Source organism: Macaca mulatta, chromosome 2 (genome assembly GCF_049350105.2).
Source record: "Macaca mulatta isolate MMU2019108-1 chromosome 2, T2T-MMU8v2.0, whole genome shotgun sequence".
In the NCBI taxonomy this organism is placed as follows: domain Eukaryota; kingdom Metazoa; phylum Chordata; class Mammalia; order Primates; family Cercopithecidae; genus Macaca; species Macaca mulatta.
In genome coordinates, this window is record NC_133407.1 from 170,746,439 (window position 1) to 170,761,292 (window position 14,854).

Sequence of the window (14,854 nt, forward strand, 5' to 3'; positions counted from 1 at the left end):
TTCTAAAAGGATTTGGTGTAAAATTAGTATTATTTTTTTCTTACATGTTTGCTTACATTTGTCAGTGTAGCCAATTTGATAGAAGGCTTTTTATCAACAAATTCAGTATTTTAAAAATATAAGGCTTTTCAGTTTTTTTATTCTTAAGTGTCAAAAGCTTTGTCTTCAAAGAATTTGTCCATTTCAACTATTACTGTATTTGTTTAGCATAATATTGTTAATAATATTTCCTCATTTTTCCTTTCACGAATGTAAATCTATATGAATGACCCTTCTTTCCTTCCTGATATTAGAGATTTGTGTTCATTTTTTTTCTTGATCAATCTAGTTGTTGATTTATAAACGTTGATGATCTTTTTAAAGAAGCAGCTTTTGATTTCCTTAATTCTTTGCATTACTTGTTTCCTATTTTATTGATTTCTGCTCTTAGATTTCTTACTGTCTTTTCTCTCTTTTGTTTCTTGCATCCGTGGGCAAATTTTACACTTTTCTTCCTTTAAAATTCGCACCTAAAGGTATTACTTTTCCTAAAACCACTGTGTTAGCTGCTTATTTCAAATTTTGGCATGTTGTATTTTCATTACTATCCAGTGAAAAATAATTTCTTTATGAATCTCTTCTTTGAGCAAAGGGTTGCTTAGGAATGTGTTTGATTTCTAAATATTTGGTATTTTCTTAAAAATCTCATTGTAATTGATTTCTAATTTAATTCTGTTTCAGTTGGAGGACATCTTTTGTATGACTTTAGTTTTTTTAAAGTTTTTGAGACTTGTGGCAAAGAATGTAGTTAAACTCAGTGAACATACGATGTGCACTTGCAAAGACTGTATTCTGCAGATGCTGGGTTAGTGTTCTAAAAATATGAATTAGGTCAATGTGGATGATAGCTTTATTGGTTGTTTATAACTATGTAATGAATTACCCCCCCCAACTTAGCAGCAGATAAGAAATAGGTATTTTGAAAGAAAAATACATCTTAAGTTGATACTGATACTTTCCATTAAAATTTAGGACTGAGGGATTTTTTTTCTTTTTTTCTTTTTTTTTCGTTTTGTTTGTTTGACAGAGTCTCATTCTGTTGCCCAGGCTGGAGTGCAGTGGCTCGATCTCAGCTTACTGCAACCTCTGCCTCCTGGGTTCAAGCAATTCTCTGCCTCAGCCTCCCAAGTAGCCGGGATTACAGGCGCCTGCTACCACGCCTGGCTAATTTTTGTATTAAACTTACTTATTTTACATCTATATCTTCTTTCTTCCTCACTATAAAATTGAACAATACCAACATACAGACATACCTATCTCTCCACAACCTCACCCAACAGTGTATATTGTCAAGCTTTTGGATTTTGCCAGTTATAGATGAGAAAGGGTATTTCCAAATACTTTTAATTCGGATTCCTCTTCCCATGACTGATGTGGAATATCTTTTCATATGACTAAGAGACATTTTCACTTCTTTTTCCATAAAATCTCTGTCCATATGTTTAGTCCAGTTTGCTACAGGTTTGGGTTGACCTTTATTTTTAATCCAGCTTCATCCAGCCATATACCAGGGAGCTGAGCAAGCCACTGTTCTAAGCCCATGAATTCTGACAGTTGTCTCTTCCGTAACTTAACTATTCCCATTCAGATCTAGAATTCATAATGTCTGTGTCCAGGTGCCTTTGTAATCATGATTTTATGGACTTGCCATTTGATCTGCTTTTTTAAAAGTTTGTCTCTCAGTGCTCTTGCAATAACATGGCTTAAACTCACTTCAATTTGGGTTAATTTGGGTTGTGTATCTATCCTAGCATATTTCTTAGGCTCTAACCCTTGATTTCTACTCATAGCAGTAAGGCTTACTTGCACTAAGATTCATAATTGGGTAACTGAAGCAACTTACTAGTCAGGAAGTCTTGGTCAAATTGCTTAATCACTTAATCTACATTTCTTTATCCGTAAAATGAGAATAATAATATCTGCTAGTTATAGAGAGATGGAAATAAAGAACATAGGCAAATTACCCAAAATCTATTCCTATTATACTCATTCAATAAATTATCTTGAAAGAACAGTTTGTTAAAGAAAATGGCAGCTGAAAGGGGCATTAGATTCAAACTTTTTCCAGAGAAACACTGAGCATTACATTTTACTCCAAAATGTGTCTCTTTGCTAGTCAGATACACTCACTGTAGATAAGCTACAAGTGTATCTTTTCCTTATGAACACATTCTAGGAGCTTTGTGCCTTGCACAGTTAGAGCCTGCCAATATCCAGCCTCAACTCCAATTATACATCCAGATTTTCTCACTTCATGGCAATACTAAGCTATTTATAACTCTTGTAAATTTGTATTTGGCTTTGTACCTCCTTTAAATGCCGTTATTTTTGTTTGCATTTTCCCTTCTGTCTTCTTGGAAAACTCCTTATGTACTTAGATCCAGCTAAAAAATTACTTATTATAGGAAAGCATGCCTAATCTCTTACTCCTGTTTTCCTAGAATTTAAACATCTCTTCTTTTAAACTTCTGTACATCACATGCAGCTTCGATCATTGCACTGAAAACTTTGCATTGTAATTGTTTCCCTAGCTGCTGCCTCTCCTGGATCTTAAGCTCTTGGAGAAAAGGGAGTATTGTTTATTATGATGTCTCTGTGCTAGCAGAGTACTTTGCCAATAATTGCTGCTTAAAAAGATGTGTACTACCAGCTCTCACTAAGAGCTTGCCTTACAGAAATGTCAACTTAATAGGCCATTATCTATATCACGGGTCTCCAACCCCGGGGCTGCAGACTGGTACCAGTCCTTGGCCTGTTAGGGACTGGGCTGCACAGCAGTGGGTGAGCAGCAGGTGAGTGAGAATTGCGGCCTGAGCTCCACCTCTTGTCAAATCAGTTGGAGGCATTAGATTCTCACAGGAGCATGAACCCTATTGTGAACTGTGCATGCCAGGAATCTAGGTTATGCATTCCTTATGACAATTGAACTAATGCCTGATGATCTGAGGTGAAACAGTTTCATCCGAGAACCATCATGCTCCCTTCTCCCTTGTCCATGGAAAAATTATCTTCCTCAAAATGGGTCCCTGGTGCCAAAAAGGTTCGGGACCTTTTTCCCATCATAGATTCTATGATGTGATTTCAACAATGCTCAGGAAAATCCTTTTGTTCCATACCAGCATCCAATCAATAGTCCCCACTAAACTATTTTTACCTCCTCATTGGTGCTTGAAAAGCCTGTAAAAGATAGTAAAATAATTTCTTCCACACTCAGAGATAGACTAAATGCATATAAGCCTGGAAGAAGACTTGAATATAAAGCAAGAGCGGGGGGCGGGTAGTGATGGGCACTCTGGGCTTAAAGCAGGACTATGCCAGAGTCAGGAAGAGCAAGTCAAAAGTTTATACTGGGACAAATTTTGCCAAGACTTTTGCTTGGCTGTCATAATTTAGATATTCATTGGTAACTGCAATACAAAAATAGTCTGAAGAATGTGAAAAAATATGACTTTAACTAGGAGTCAGATCTATTAATGCATGTTTCTCTCTCCCCCGATGTCTTTTTCAAAATGCATATATTCAGAAGCGGAGGGTGCTGCTCAATCAAACAACTCATTAATGCTGCAAACTAGCAAGGAGAATCATACTTTAGGTAATGTCCATCTTTTATTAATAATTCTAGTAGGGGAGTGCTTGATGTCCATATAAGTTTTACATTTCAGGATCTTGAATTGTCTCATGCATTATCTGTATTATCTAAATGATATTATATTTAAGAGTGTTGATGAAATTTTCATTCTGAAATTATTTCTATGCTTATTTAGTACCTATTTTAAGAATGGGATCACTAAACAAAACCATGGCCTATTCAAAAAATTTGTTATTCAACTTTTGAAACCTAGATTATTATCCCATAGCACTTTTTAATAAGCAGGTAAATGTTAATGATTTATTTTCTATATCCTCTCTCAACCCTACTGTCTCCAAAATTTTTGTTTGCCATTATAATTAACATTGAAACAGAAAAGAAAAGTTAATAGACTTTATTTTTTTAGAGAAGTTTTAGGATCATAGCACAATTGAGTACCGAGATTGAGTACAGAGAAAGTACAGAGATTTCCCGTATAACTCTGCCCTGACACATGCAAAGCCTCCCCCATTATTAACATACCCGACTAGAGTGGTACATTTGTTTCAGTTAATGAACCTACATTGAAACATCATCATTATCCCGTTATAAAAGTCCAAAGTTTGCATTAGGGGTCACTCTTAGTGTTGAATATGAATGTTTTCAGGCAAATGCATGACGACATGTCTCCACCATGATAACATTTTACAGAGTAATTTTATTGACCTAAAAATCCTACCTATTCATCCTTCCCTGCCTGCTAACCCCAGGCAATCCTGATAGACTGTCTCCATAATTTTGTCTTTTCCAGGGTGTCATGTAATTGGAATGTTATAGTATGCAGCATTTTCAGACTGGCTTTTTTCCACTTAATAATATGCATTTAAGTGTCCCTCATGACTTTCCATGTCTTAATGGCTCTTTTTTTTAAAGTCCTGAATAATATTCCATTGTTTGACTATACCACAGTTTGTTTCTTTGCCTGGTAAAAGACATCTTGGCTGCTTCCAAGTTTTGGCAGTTATGAAAAAAAGCTGCAATTAGCACCCATGCACAGGTTTTTGTATGGATGTAAGTTTTCAACTCTTAGGATAAATACAAAAAGCATGATTGTTGGATTGCATGGTAGGAGATTGCTTAGTTTTGTGAGAAACTGCCAAACTGTCTTTCAAAGTAGATGTATCACTCTGCATTCCTGCTACCAATTAATGAAAGCTCCTGTTGCTCCACTCCTCGCCTTTGGTGTGTAGTGGTTCTCACTGTTGTTTTAATTTGCCTTTCTCTGATGACATATGATGTAGAGCATCTTTTTGTATGCTTATTTTCCATAAATATATACATTTTCCATATATATCTTCTTTGGTAAAGTGTCTGTTAAGATTTTTGACCTGTTTTTTAATCTGGTTGTTTGCTTGCACATTGCCGAGTTTTAAGAGTTCTTTGTGTGTTTTGGATAAAAGTCTTTTATCGGCTATGTCTTTTACAAATAGAGTTGGCCCTCTGTATCCATGGGTTTCAAATCTGTGGATCTAACCAATCATGGATTGGAAATACTTGGAAAAAAATCCACAAAGTTCCAAAAAACAAAACTTGGATTTGCCTTACTACATTGAATCCACAGGATGTAGTGATATACAGGCATTGTATTAGGTATTATAAGTAATCTAGCGATGATTTAAAAAATACAGGTTATAATTATTTTCTTTGCTTCTTGGTAGGTAAGGTGTTCTTCCCCTCTGGCTTCTTTCTGAAGTATTTCTTTACATTTGATTTTCTGTAATTTGAAAATAATACATCTAGATGTAGGTTATTTTTGGCATTTATTCTGCTTGGCATTCTCTGAGTTTCTTGGATCTATGGTTTAGTGTCTGACATTAATTTGGAGAAAATTCTTAGTCATTATTATTTAAAGTATTTCTTATTTTTTTCATTTTTTAAGCTACAATATAGCAACTTTTCAAAAACAAAATTTGAAATAAGTTAAAACTATTGTGATTGTAAAAAATTCTACAGAGCTCAAGGGAAGGAATGCATGTTGGTCTCAGAAATTATGGAAGTAGAAAGTTGAACTAGATGAGGACTCTCATCTCTGTTCCTCTCCTGCTTCTGCTTTATTTCCTTATTTATATTAATTTTAACTGACACATAATACTTGCACATATTTATGAGGTACGTAGTAATATTTTGATACATACAATTTGTAGTAATGGAATCATGGTAACTGGCATATCCTTCACTTCAAACATTATTTCTTTGTGTTGGCACCATTCAATATCCTCTTCTAGCTCTTTGAAAATATGTGATATATTATTGTGAACTATAGTCATCCTACAATACTATAAAACAATAGAACTTGTTCATCCTACATAGCTATAATTTTGTGCCCTTCAAGAAATTTCCTGTATTCCCCGCTTTCCCCTACCCTTTGTAGTCTATAGAAGCCTGTGTTCTGCCTTTTACTTCTATGAGACCAACTTTTTTTAAGCTTCTGCATAGAATGAGAACATGTGATGTTTGGCTTTTTGTTCTTGGCTTATTCCACTCAACATAATATCCTCCGGTTCCATCCATGTTGCTGTGAATGACAAGATTTCATTTTTTATGGCTGAATAGTATTCCATATTTTCTTGCTTTTTCATGTTTGATGTGTTTCTATGTTGATACCTACATATCTAGTGCAACTGTCGCCTCTTCTAATTTTATGGTGTGGGCTTCTTAAGAAAAAGCTTATTCATATGTAACCCATTCTAGTGATGTTCGCAAGCATCCCTATGACCTAGGTGGTGAGAGTTTGTGGCAGCAGTGGCACAGCTTTGCTGGGAGTTGGTTTGCCAGCCTGCTTTTCAGGTCATGGGTGCTTGTGTGCTCATGGTGGGTTGCTCCACTTGGCATCTGGCTTGCTGGGTTTGGGACTATGGGGCTCTTATTCTGGCCAAGGGCACAAGCACATGGTTGCTTGGCTATCCTCAGGGCATGTCTGCCAGGAGTGAACCCACTGGGCTGTTTCTTAGGTTCTGGAGTGGGTGGGCAGCCCCTCAGCCAGTCTGGGGGGAATGTCTGCTGCGAGTGGGCCACCGGGTTATTTCTCAGGCTCTGGGCACAGGTCCCCCGCTGCTCCGCTGCTCTATAGGTATGTCCACCAGGGGCATGCCTGCTGAGTTGTTTCTCAGATCCTGGGTGTGAATACACCATCTGTCAATCTAGGGTTGTGTTCAGGGTAGGGGCCCCTCGTCTGTTTTTCAGGCCCAGGACATGAGCATGCAGACACTCAGCTGGCCTGGCTGAGTTTCCACTAGTGGTGGATCCACTGGGTTGTTTCTTAGGCTCTGGTTACAGGCACGGGGCCCCTTGGAAGGCCTGGGGTTATGTTTGCCAACAGCGAGCTCGTGGGGCTGTTTCTCAGGACCTGGGTGTGATCTTGTGACTGCTGGGCTGGCGTAGGGGGATGTCCCCTGGGAGTGGATCTGCCCTGCTGTTTCTCAGGCCCTGATTGTGGGTATGGAACCGATGTGTAGGTCTGGGGGTGTGTCCTCTGGGAGCGACACCCTTGACAGTTTCCCAGATCCCGAGTGTGGGTATGGGGCTGCTGATTAGTCCCGGAGGTGTGTCTGCCATGTGGAGGGCTCGCAGGGCTATTTCTCAGGCCTTGAGTGAGGGCATGGGGCTGCTGGGGAGGCCGGGAGACACGTCTGTGGGCATGTTTGTTGGGGAGGAGGCACAGGACTGTTTCTCAGACCCTGGGCGAGGATGCATGTACACTCAGCTGGCCTAGGGTTATGTCAGCTGCTGGGTCCTCTCAGAGGGCATGCAGTGGTTTGGTCAGCTCAATGGCAGGTTTGTCCTGGGTAGGACTGCCAGACTGTTTCTCCGGCTGGAAGTGTGGGGAGAGGGGATTGGTTTACCTACTGTGCAGGACCAGAGTCACAGCCAATCCTGAGCCCAGGCTCCATGCAGCAAAGGTATAGCCGGCTGGTGGGCTGGAGTGGTACAGTGGCTATTTGTCCCCAGGACAGGGTGTACTTCAAAAGTGGCTCTAGTCCATGATGGCCCCTTGCTGCCGCAGCTTGGCTCACAGAGGGTGGGTGGGAGGTAGCAGGTGCATACATTGTGCCCCTTATCTGGAGGAATGCAGCCGTGTGAATTCCTGGTAGCACTCCAAACTAGGCTCAGGGCTTGTGAGGACTGTGAAATTCTCTTGAAGTAACTCTTTTTGGTAGCTATAGGGGCTGGTGGGGTTCTTCTGCTTATGTTTTCCCTGCAAGAGGAAGTCCCTCCTGAGCCTGGAGCAGTCCAGGAAGAGGATGTGGGAGGAGGGTGCCAGAGGCAGGGTGCTTTTATGCTTCCTTCCTGAGCTTCTGATGACCACAGGCACCTCTCCACTCCTTTTCTGCACTCCCGCACTCTCCCTTTGATACTCCAGTAGAATCTTAGCTGTCTTTTTATTGCTTTCTTTTCGTGGAGATGTGCACCAGGGCCTCCAGTCAGTCATCTTGCTGACATCTGCTTCTTCTATATTTTTCCGTTTGCACTCTAATACGTAGAAAAAAATGAGAAAGGAACAGAGATGGACGGACCCTTCTCAGTTTTGCTTCTAAAATTCTTGAGAAAGGGCACTGCTGTATTCACCTGGGTGAGGTGCCCAACATTGGACCAAATAACTTTGATTGGGAACTCGTAGCTGAAGAAAGGGATATAATTCGACCAGCTCAGTGAGATGCTCACATGGACTAATCTCCCTGGCTGAGGAAGAAGGATGCAGTAGAGGCAGGTTTACCTTTTTCAAAATAGTTCAAAACCAGGTGTATCATGAAAGAGAAGTTATTGATTAACCACTTATAATTTTCAAGATATTAACACATTTTGTCCCCTAATGATGGCATGACTTCTAATTTCTGTTTTACAATGATTTTTGTGTAATTTTAATTATGGTGAACTGATTGCCTATCATGTTGAATAAGACTTTATGGAGAGATACTGGCTTCCACTCTGAGTACATAAAATTGATTTCATTTATTCTTCTCTAAATATTTTCTAGCTTCAAACAGTTTATGTATGGATGAAAAACAGATTACACAGAACCACTCAAAAGTACTCGCAGAAGGTAATATGCTTCCTTACTAGTGGCCAGCACTGAGGGATGGAAAGTTGAACTTTCTTAGAAATATTAGCTAATGACCTGACTGGAAGCCAGCCTTATGACTACTTGAAGAACTTGGTGATCTGAGAACTGTGGTATGAGGCATCCTGAATGACCCAACCTCTAGTTGTTCTCCAGACAAGCCATGTTCTTGCTTGTCTCTGAACCTTTGCTAACGTAGAGTGGCGGAAGGAGCATGGATTTAACTACCTTTCAGATCTATGTTAAAGTATTACTGCTTTCTTCATCTAGTTATGTACTTATTAATTGGCTATGAAATGCAAGGGCTAGAGTACAAACCACATAAGAGACAGGTGACACCAAAACAGGATAGCAGAGATATCAAATGCAGGGTTTAGCAAAAACATCCTTCATCCACATAAAGGTTTGCCCCTCTATAGCTGATTCTGCTTATGCTATAGTGATGAAATCACTGACACTCACCTTTGTTACAAGTGAGTAGTGACAAATACTTTGGTGGACTAATCACCTCTCAGCAAACCCTCACAAAGTCACTGACACATTGTGTGAATTTTTGGGATGCGTGAGGTTCTATGTTGGAAGATGCTTGTAGGATGCAGGGCTTAATTTTTCCTTTAAATGATGGACAACAGGGATCAACTTACGCCTTTATTGTTGATAACTGGGTTGAATATACAGAAATAAAATCTGTGAGCTAAGTTCACATCTGAACTATCTGCAAGTATATGTGTGACTAAATAGGAAGGAATGAAAACTCATCCAAAGGCTACATTTGATAATGTCATAAATTTGCAATAAAATATTTTTTATAAAAAATGTCTAAAGGAAAATAAATCTTTTTTTAAAATTATATATCACACTACATTTTCACAAGAAATAAATATTTCTAAGCATCTCTTATCACTAGGCATTATCATTTTTCATTTTTATGGGATGGCTCAACTGGTGGAATAATAGTTTTTGTTTTTTTTAAAGATTTCACTGACTTTGTGATTCTTAAAAAAAAAAAAGAACTTAAAAAAATTTCTAGCTAGTTCAACCCAAATGCCATATTAGTTACTTTAAAAGAAAGCACTATATATTAATACATACTACATTTATGTTTGTCTGAAACAAAAACCTTGGAGTAGACTTTTTTGTTCTCACCAAAGCTGAGGAGGAGACAGCCGCATCACTAATTACAATTCTCTTTGTTTCTAGATATTAAAACTTCTGAATTAATATCAAAAATACTTTATTATATATAATATTTCTAATGATACATAATACAGGAGAAAATTGGTTAATCTCTAGATTGGGTTCCATATATTATTTATATTTTGAGAATTTTAATTGTTTATGAAGATCTAGTATTTTTGGAATAAGATCACCAGCAAAGTTATGTTCTAGTGTAACTTCATATGTTGTGGATAGATGTAATACATGAAGTTCTTTATCAAGCTTTTCTTTTATCATTCTCTTTTCATGTATGCGTCCAGTTAACATTTCATGGCCTATACAGATGGCTAGAAATGCTGTGCTTTGTTGCCCTCCTATTGAGTTCAGAAATTTGATCGTAATAACATGGGAAATAATCCTAAGAGGCCAGCCTTCCTGCACAAAAACCTACAGGAAAGACACAAATGAGACCAAGGAAACCAACTGTACTGATGAGAGAATAACCTGGGTCTCCACACCTGATCAGAATTCAGACCTTCAGATTCACCCAGTGGCCATCACTCATGACGGGTATTACAGATGCATAATGGCAACTCCTGATGGGAATTTCCATCGTGGATATCACCTCCAAGTGCTAGGTAAGGAGCATCATGTATTGTGGTATTTCACATCACCCGATTTGTGACTGAAACAAATATCTCTTTGAATTCCATACACTTTATGTGAAAACTGAAGCATTTTTCCCCTTTCCTCTCTGCAGTTACACCTGAAGTGACCCTGTTTGAAAGCAGGAATAGAACTGCAGTATGCAAGGCAGTTGCAGGGAAGCCAGCTGCGCAGATCTCCTGGATCCCAGCGGGGGATTGTGCCCCTACTGAGCAAGAGTACTGGGGCAATGGCACAGTGACTGTTAAGAGTACATGCCACTGGGAAGGCCACAATGTGTCTACCGTGACCTGCCATGTCTCCCATTTGACTGGCAACAAGAGTCTGTACATAGAGCTACTTCCTGGTCAGTAATTCTTTTAGTTTTATTTTTGATTTTTTTCCATTCTTTTAAAGGAGTTAAGAAAAAAAAGTGTGCAAATACATTTTATTTGAGGATGCTCTCTCCACTGTTCATTTTTATCTCTTCCCTGATCAAAATAAAGAGATGTGTTTAGGAGAATAGTACAGACATTTGTTGTAAAAAGTCCTTTTTCAGAATGCAGCTTAATTCTGTTAGTAATGTTCACTTCTATGCTAGTAGTTAATTGGCATGAGTAGTATACTTTTAAAAATAATACTTATGGCTTATTGAAAGATAAAGTATACTTTGAAGCATGTAATTATGGTTTCATTAGAAAGATACATTCACTCATAAGTTGCTTTTATGAATTTTTAGTTTGGTGTAATTTTGTTTTCTGGACTTTTCATCACTGAATTTCTTAAATGTCTTATAACAACATCTATGGTTCATTTAATCACTGTTTAGTTTATTTACTCTCTGCTCTCATCCTACTCTCATTTCTTGTTATTTAAAAACTATTGAATATCAACAAACATATTTAAAATGCAATTGTTCTGTAAGGCTTCATGAAAAACATTAGCCCTACCCCTGTCTTTCCAACCCAATTGCCATCTCCATTAAACTCCCCTGAGGTAAGTACTTTCAAATTTTACAGTGTTTCTTCTAGTAATTAGTGCCATTTTTATACAACATGCTCATACTACTATTTCCTACTGTATCAAATTTAGACATTATGTAATCTCAACTACTTGTGGTAGATGAGGATTTCACATTACCTTCTTCCTTTCCTTCAAACTTCAATTGAGGTAATACAGTTTTTCATTAAATAGCCTATGTTCCCATTAATTTGAATATTTAAGTACTGTTAAGTGCTTAAATATCAAGAAATACACTCATGCTTTCACTTTCAAATGACTTTTTTTCTTGGACTTCATAAGTGCTTTACCTTTTTTGTTTCCTTAAGAACGTATGTACCTATTGTGAGCTATCACTAAGCCTATTGACAAAACTAGAGAACTCCTTAGTAATATATTTTCCACATGGTCAGATTTATTAGGTAATCTGTTAGTTCTATTTTTTTCTCAAAGTCATTCCTTCTTGAGTTTTTTATATGTGCTTGGTCTGATCTCTCCTGATTGGCCTCTAGATCTGCTGTACAGCTATTGTCCTGGACACTCTCATCGCCTCAATCCTCTACTTAGCCTATGTCTATTTAATCTGAGTTTCTTCCGTCTTCTATACATTTGTTTGTTTTTAACTCTTTCTTTCATACGTGAGACTTTTCTTAACTCTTTGGTAATCCTTGGGTATGGATTCATTTTGAAGTGAGTACTAATGAGCTACCTGGAAGCTCTACTAGTTAATGGTTGGATTTGTCAACAAGTTAGCTTCAGCACAGTGAAAAGGAGCTAAGTGATTTTTAATAACTAGAGATTTGTTATGTATCTGAAGGCCTTTTCTCTGGGGCTGTTCAGGCTCTGCAGAAATTAACTCAGAGTTTCTGGCCTTGGAGAGATAAGCCTGACTACCAGTGTTTGGGAAGGGAGGGAGCAGTGTGTGTATGTGTGTGAGTGTGCATGTGAGTGTGCCACTGTTGAGAATCAGACTTTCCTTTATATCTCTCTTCAGTCTGGTATTTCATTCTCACCCTCCCTGATGTCTGGATGCTTGACTTTGGAGTCTCTCCAGGTCATCTTCTCTAGGTCAATCTGCTAATCTCCCCTTTTTCTGCCGGCTGGGAAATGTGTGCTACATAAGATGGGGCGGGAGACAACAGAATCTACCTGTTCTCAAGACAAACTTTCAAAGAAGATCTCAACTTTTAGCCCCACACTTCACCCCTCCACATACTTGTTTTTCTATATTTGATGCTTCCTACTCTAGAGTTTTCCTGGAGTTTTGTGTGTACTAAGGTTTGTATTTATTCTATGTTGTAAATCATTAGTCAGTTTTCTATTCATTTCTCACTTAAAAACAGTTTGAAATCTTTCATCTGTTCTTGTCTTCATCCCTCTTCTCTTTGTCTTTGCAGATCTACACTTAAAACATTCTTTTTACTAACATTTTAGCAAGTTTTAATGAGGGAGAAGAGAAAATCTCATGTGTTGAAACCACCGTTTTTTTATATCTAACATTTAAGTCATATGTGTGGGGATTTTTGAGTTTAGCGGTATTTACTGAAAAGAGCAGTTGTGCCTCGGTTATGTATGAAATATCACTGTTTCATATTACAATATGATGTCAGATTTATAGTGTCTCAGAATTGAAGGGAACTTCTCATTCAAATTCCTATGTAGTGCAGGGATCTCCTTGATGTCTTTCTCGCATGGTGGATCTTTAGCCTCTGCTAGTACACATTCAATGAGAGAGAGCTTAGTAGTGTGAAAGCAAGGGTTTTAAAAAATGTTGTTCTAAACAGTGAAACCAAACATTTCACTTTCATATAACATATGGAGAAATTCAGTATTTAAAAACATCAACTGTGGAAGGGAAGTGGAAGGACCAGATGCCAGCCTGCTCAGTCTCCACTTCATCTCCTTCTGCTGCCCCTGAGCTATATTCATGCAACACCAGAAGCATAGTTTGCAAATCATTGCCTCTCAGGCTGACAGTTCCTTTGTTGACTTGCACACTTGTCAGATAGAGTTTTGTATTACTGTCAGCAGCTAATAAATAAAGTTCCTGCTATGTATTCATTTTAGTTTCAATGCCCTGGGAGAAAGATGACTTCAGAATTAGAGTTACTTTTCCAAGTATCTTCCTTACAACTGCCCATTTAGTTGGAGGAGAGGAACACTCTACTATTACAGAGTGGTAGGAATTCACCACTAATCAATCTTTAAAGCAACACAATCCTGATATAAGGTGATGTCTTGCTGAAAACTCTGGAGTCTGTATTGAAAAAGCAGTTTTATTTTAATAATTCTCAAACTATTAATGGGTCAGAAGTGTTGAAAATGAAATTACAGATATGAATTTCATGTACTGTGAGACATCATGAAACCATCTATATAGATAGATAGATATGGATATAAATATAGATAACTTTATTCTTAGTAGAGATTAAGTTTTAGAGCAGTTTTAGGTTCACAGCAAAATTGAGTGGAAGTACAGAAATTTCCCATAAATCCCCTGCTTTTGCCCATGCCCAACCTCTCCCACCTACACCTGTGCCAGACTGTTACGTTTATTCGAATTGTTGAACCTCCACTGATACAACATTACCACCCAGTAAAGTCCATACTTTACATTAGAGTTCATTCTTGGTGTTGTACATTCCATGGGTTTGGACAAACGTGTAATGACATGTATCCACCAGTATAGTATTATACAGAACAGCTTTATTGTCCTACACGATCCTCCTTGCTCTTCCTATTCCTCCCTCCTTTCTCACCACCAGATAATCAATAATTTATTGACTATTCCCTAGTTTTGTCTTTTCCATAATGTCTTACAATTGGAATCATATAATATGTAACCTTTCCAGATTGGCATGTTTCACTTAGTAATATACATTTGAAATTCCTCCATGTCTTTTTATGGTTTGATAGCTCATTTCTTTTTAACACTGAATAATCAGATAGTACATTATTCGGATTGTACCACATTTGAGCCATATATTTTTCTGTCTATAGTTCCAGGTGCCAAAAAATCAGCAAAATTATATATGCCATATGTCATCCTTACTATTATTATTTTGACCATCGTGGGATTCATTTGGTTATTGAAAATCAGTGGCTGCAGGTATTGACTGATGAATGTTTTCTTCTTCTTCAGCTTTATTAGGCTAGAAAAGAGTCAGAAATATGGAATTGATTGTATTGGGTATATTAGGATGTTAACATCAAATGTCCCATAATCAAATCTTGAAGGTGTTAGACTTGGACTACTTTGAATGATGAGAGAGACTTTGCTAGGTTGATTTGGCACAGAAGCATGGAAAATTAGGCCATTTAGGGCA

General features: G+C 37.9%; 1 protein-coding gene across 7 annotated transcripts in view; it reads left to right on the forward strand.

Annotated features, from left to right (window-relative positions):
- Positions 1 to 14,854, forward strand: part of CD200R1 (CD200 receptor 1) — a 35,851-nt gene that overhangs the window by 18,819 nt on the left and 2,178 nt on the right. For 3 of the 7 annotated variants that reach the window (XM_077990739.1, NM_001318177.1, XM_077990740.1), the window contains 5 exon segments: positions 3,563 to 3,631; positions 8,643 to 8,708; positions 10,205 to 10,522; positions 10,645 to 10,896; positions 14,529 to 14,637. In XM_077990739.1, coding sequence (XP_077846865.1) covers positions 3,563 to 3,631; positions 8,643 to 8,708; positions 10,205 to 10,522; positions 10,645 to 10,896; positions 14,529 to 14,637 — 814 coding nt within the window. 7 annotated transcript variants of the gene reach the window in all.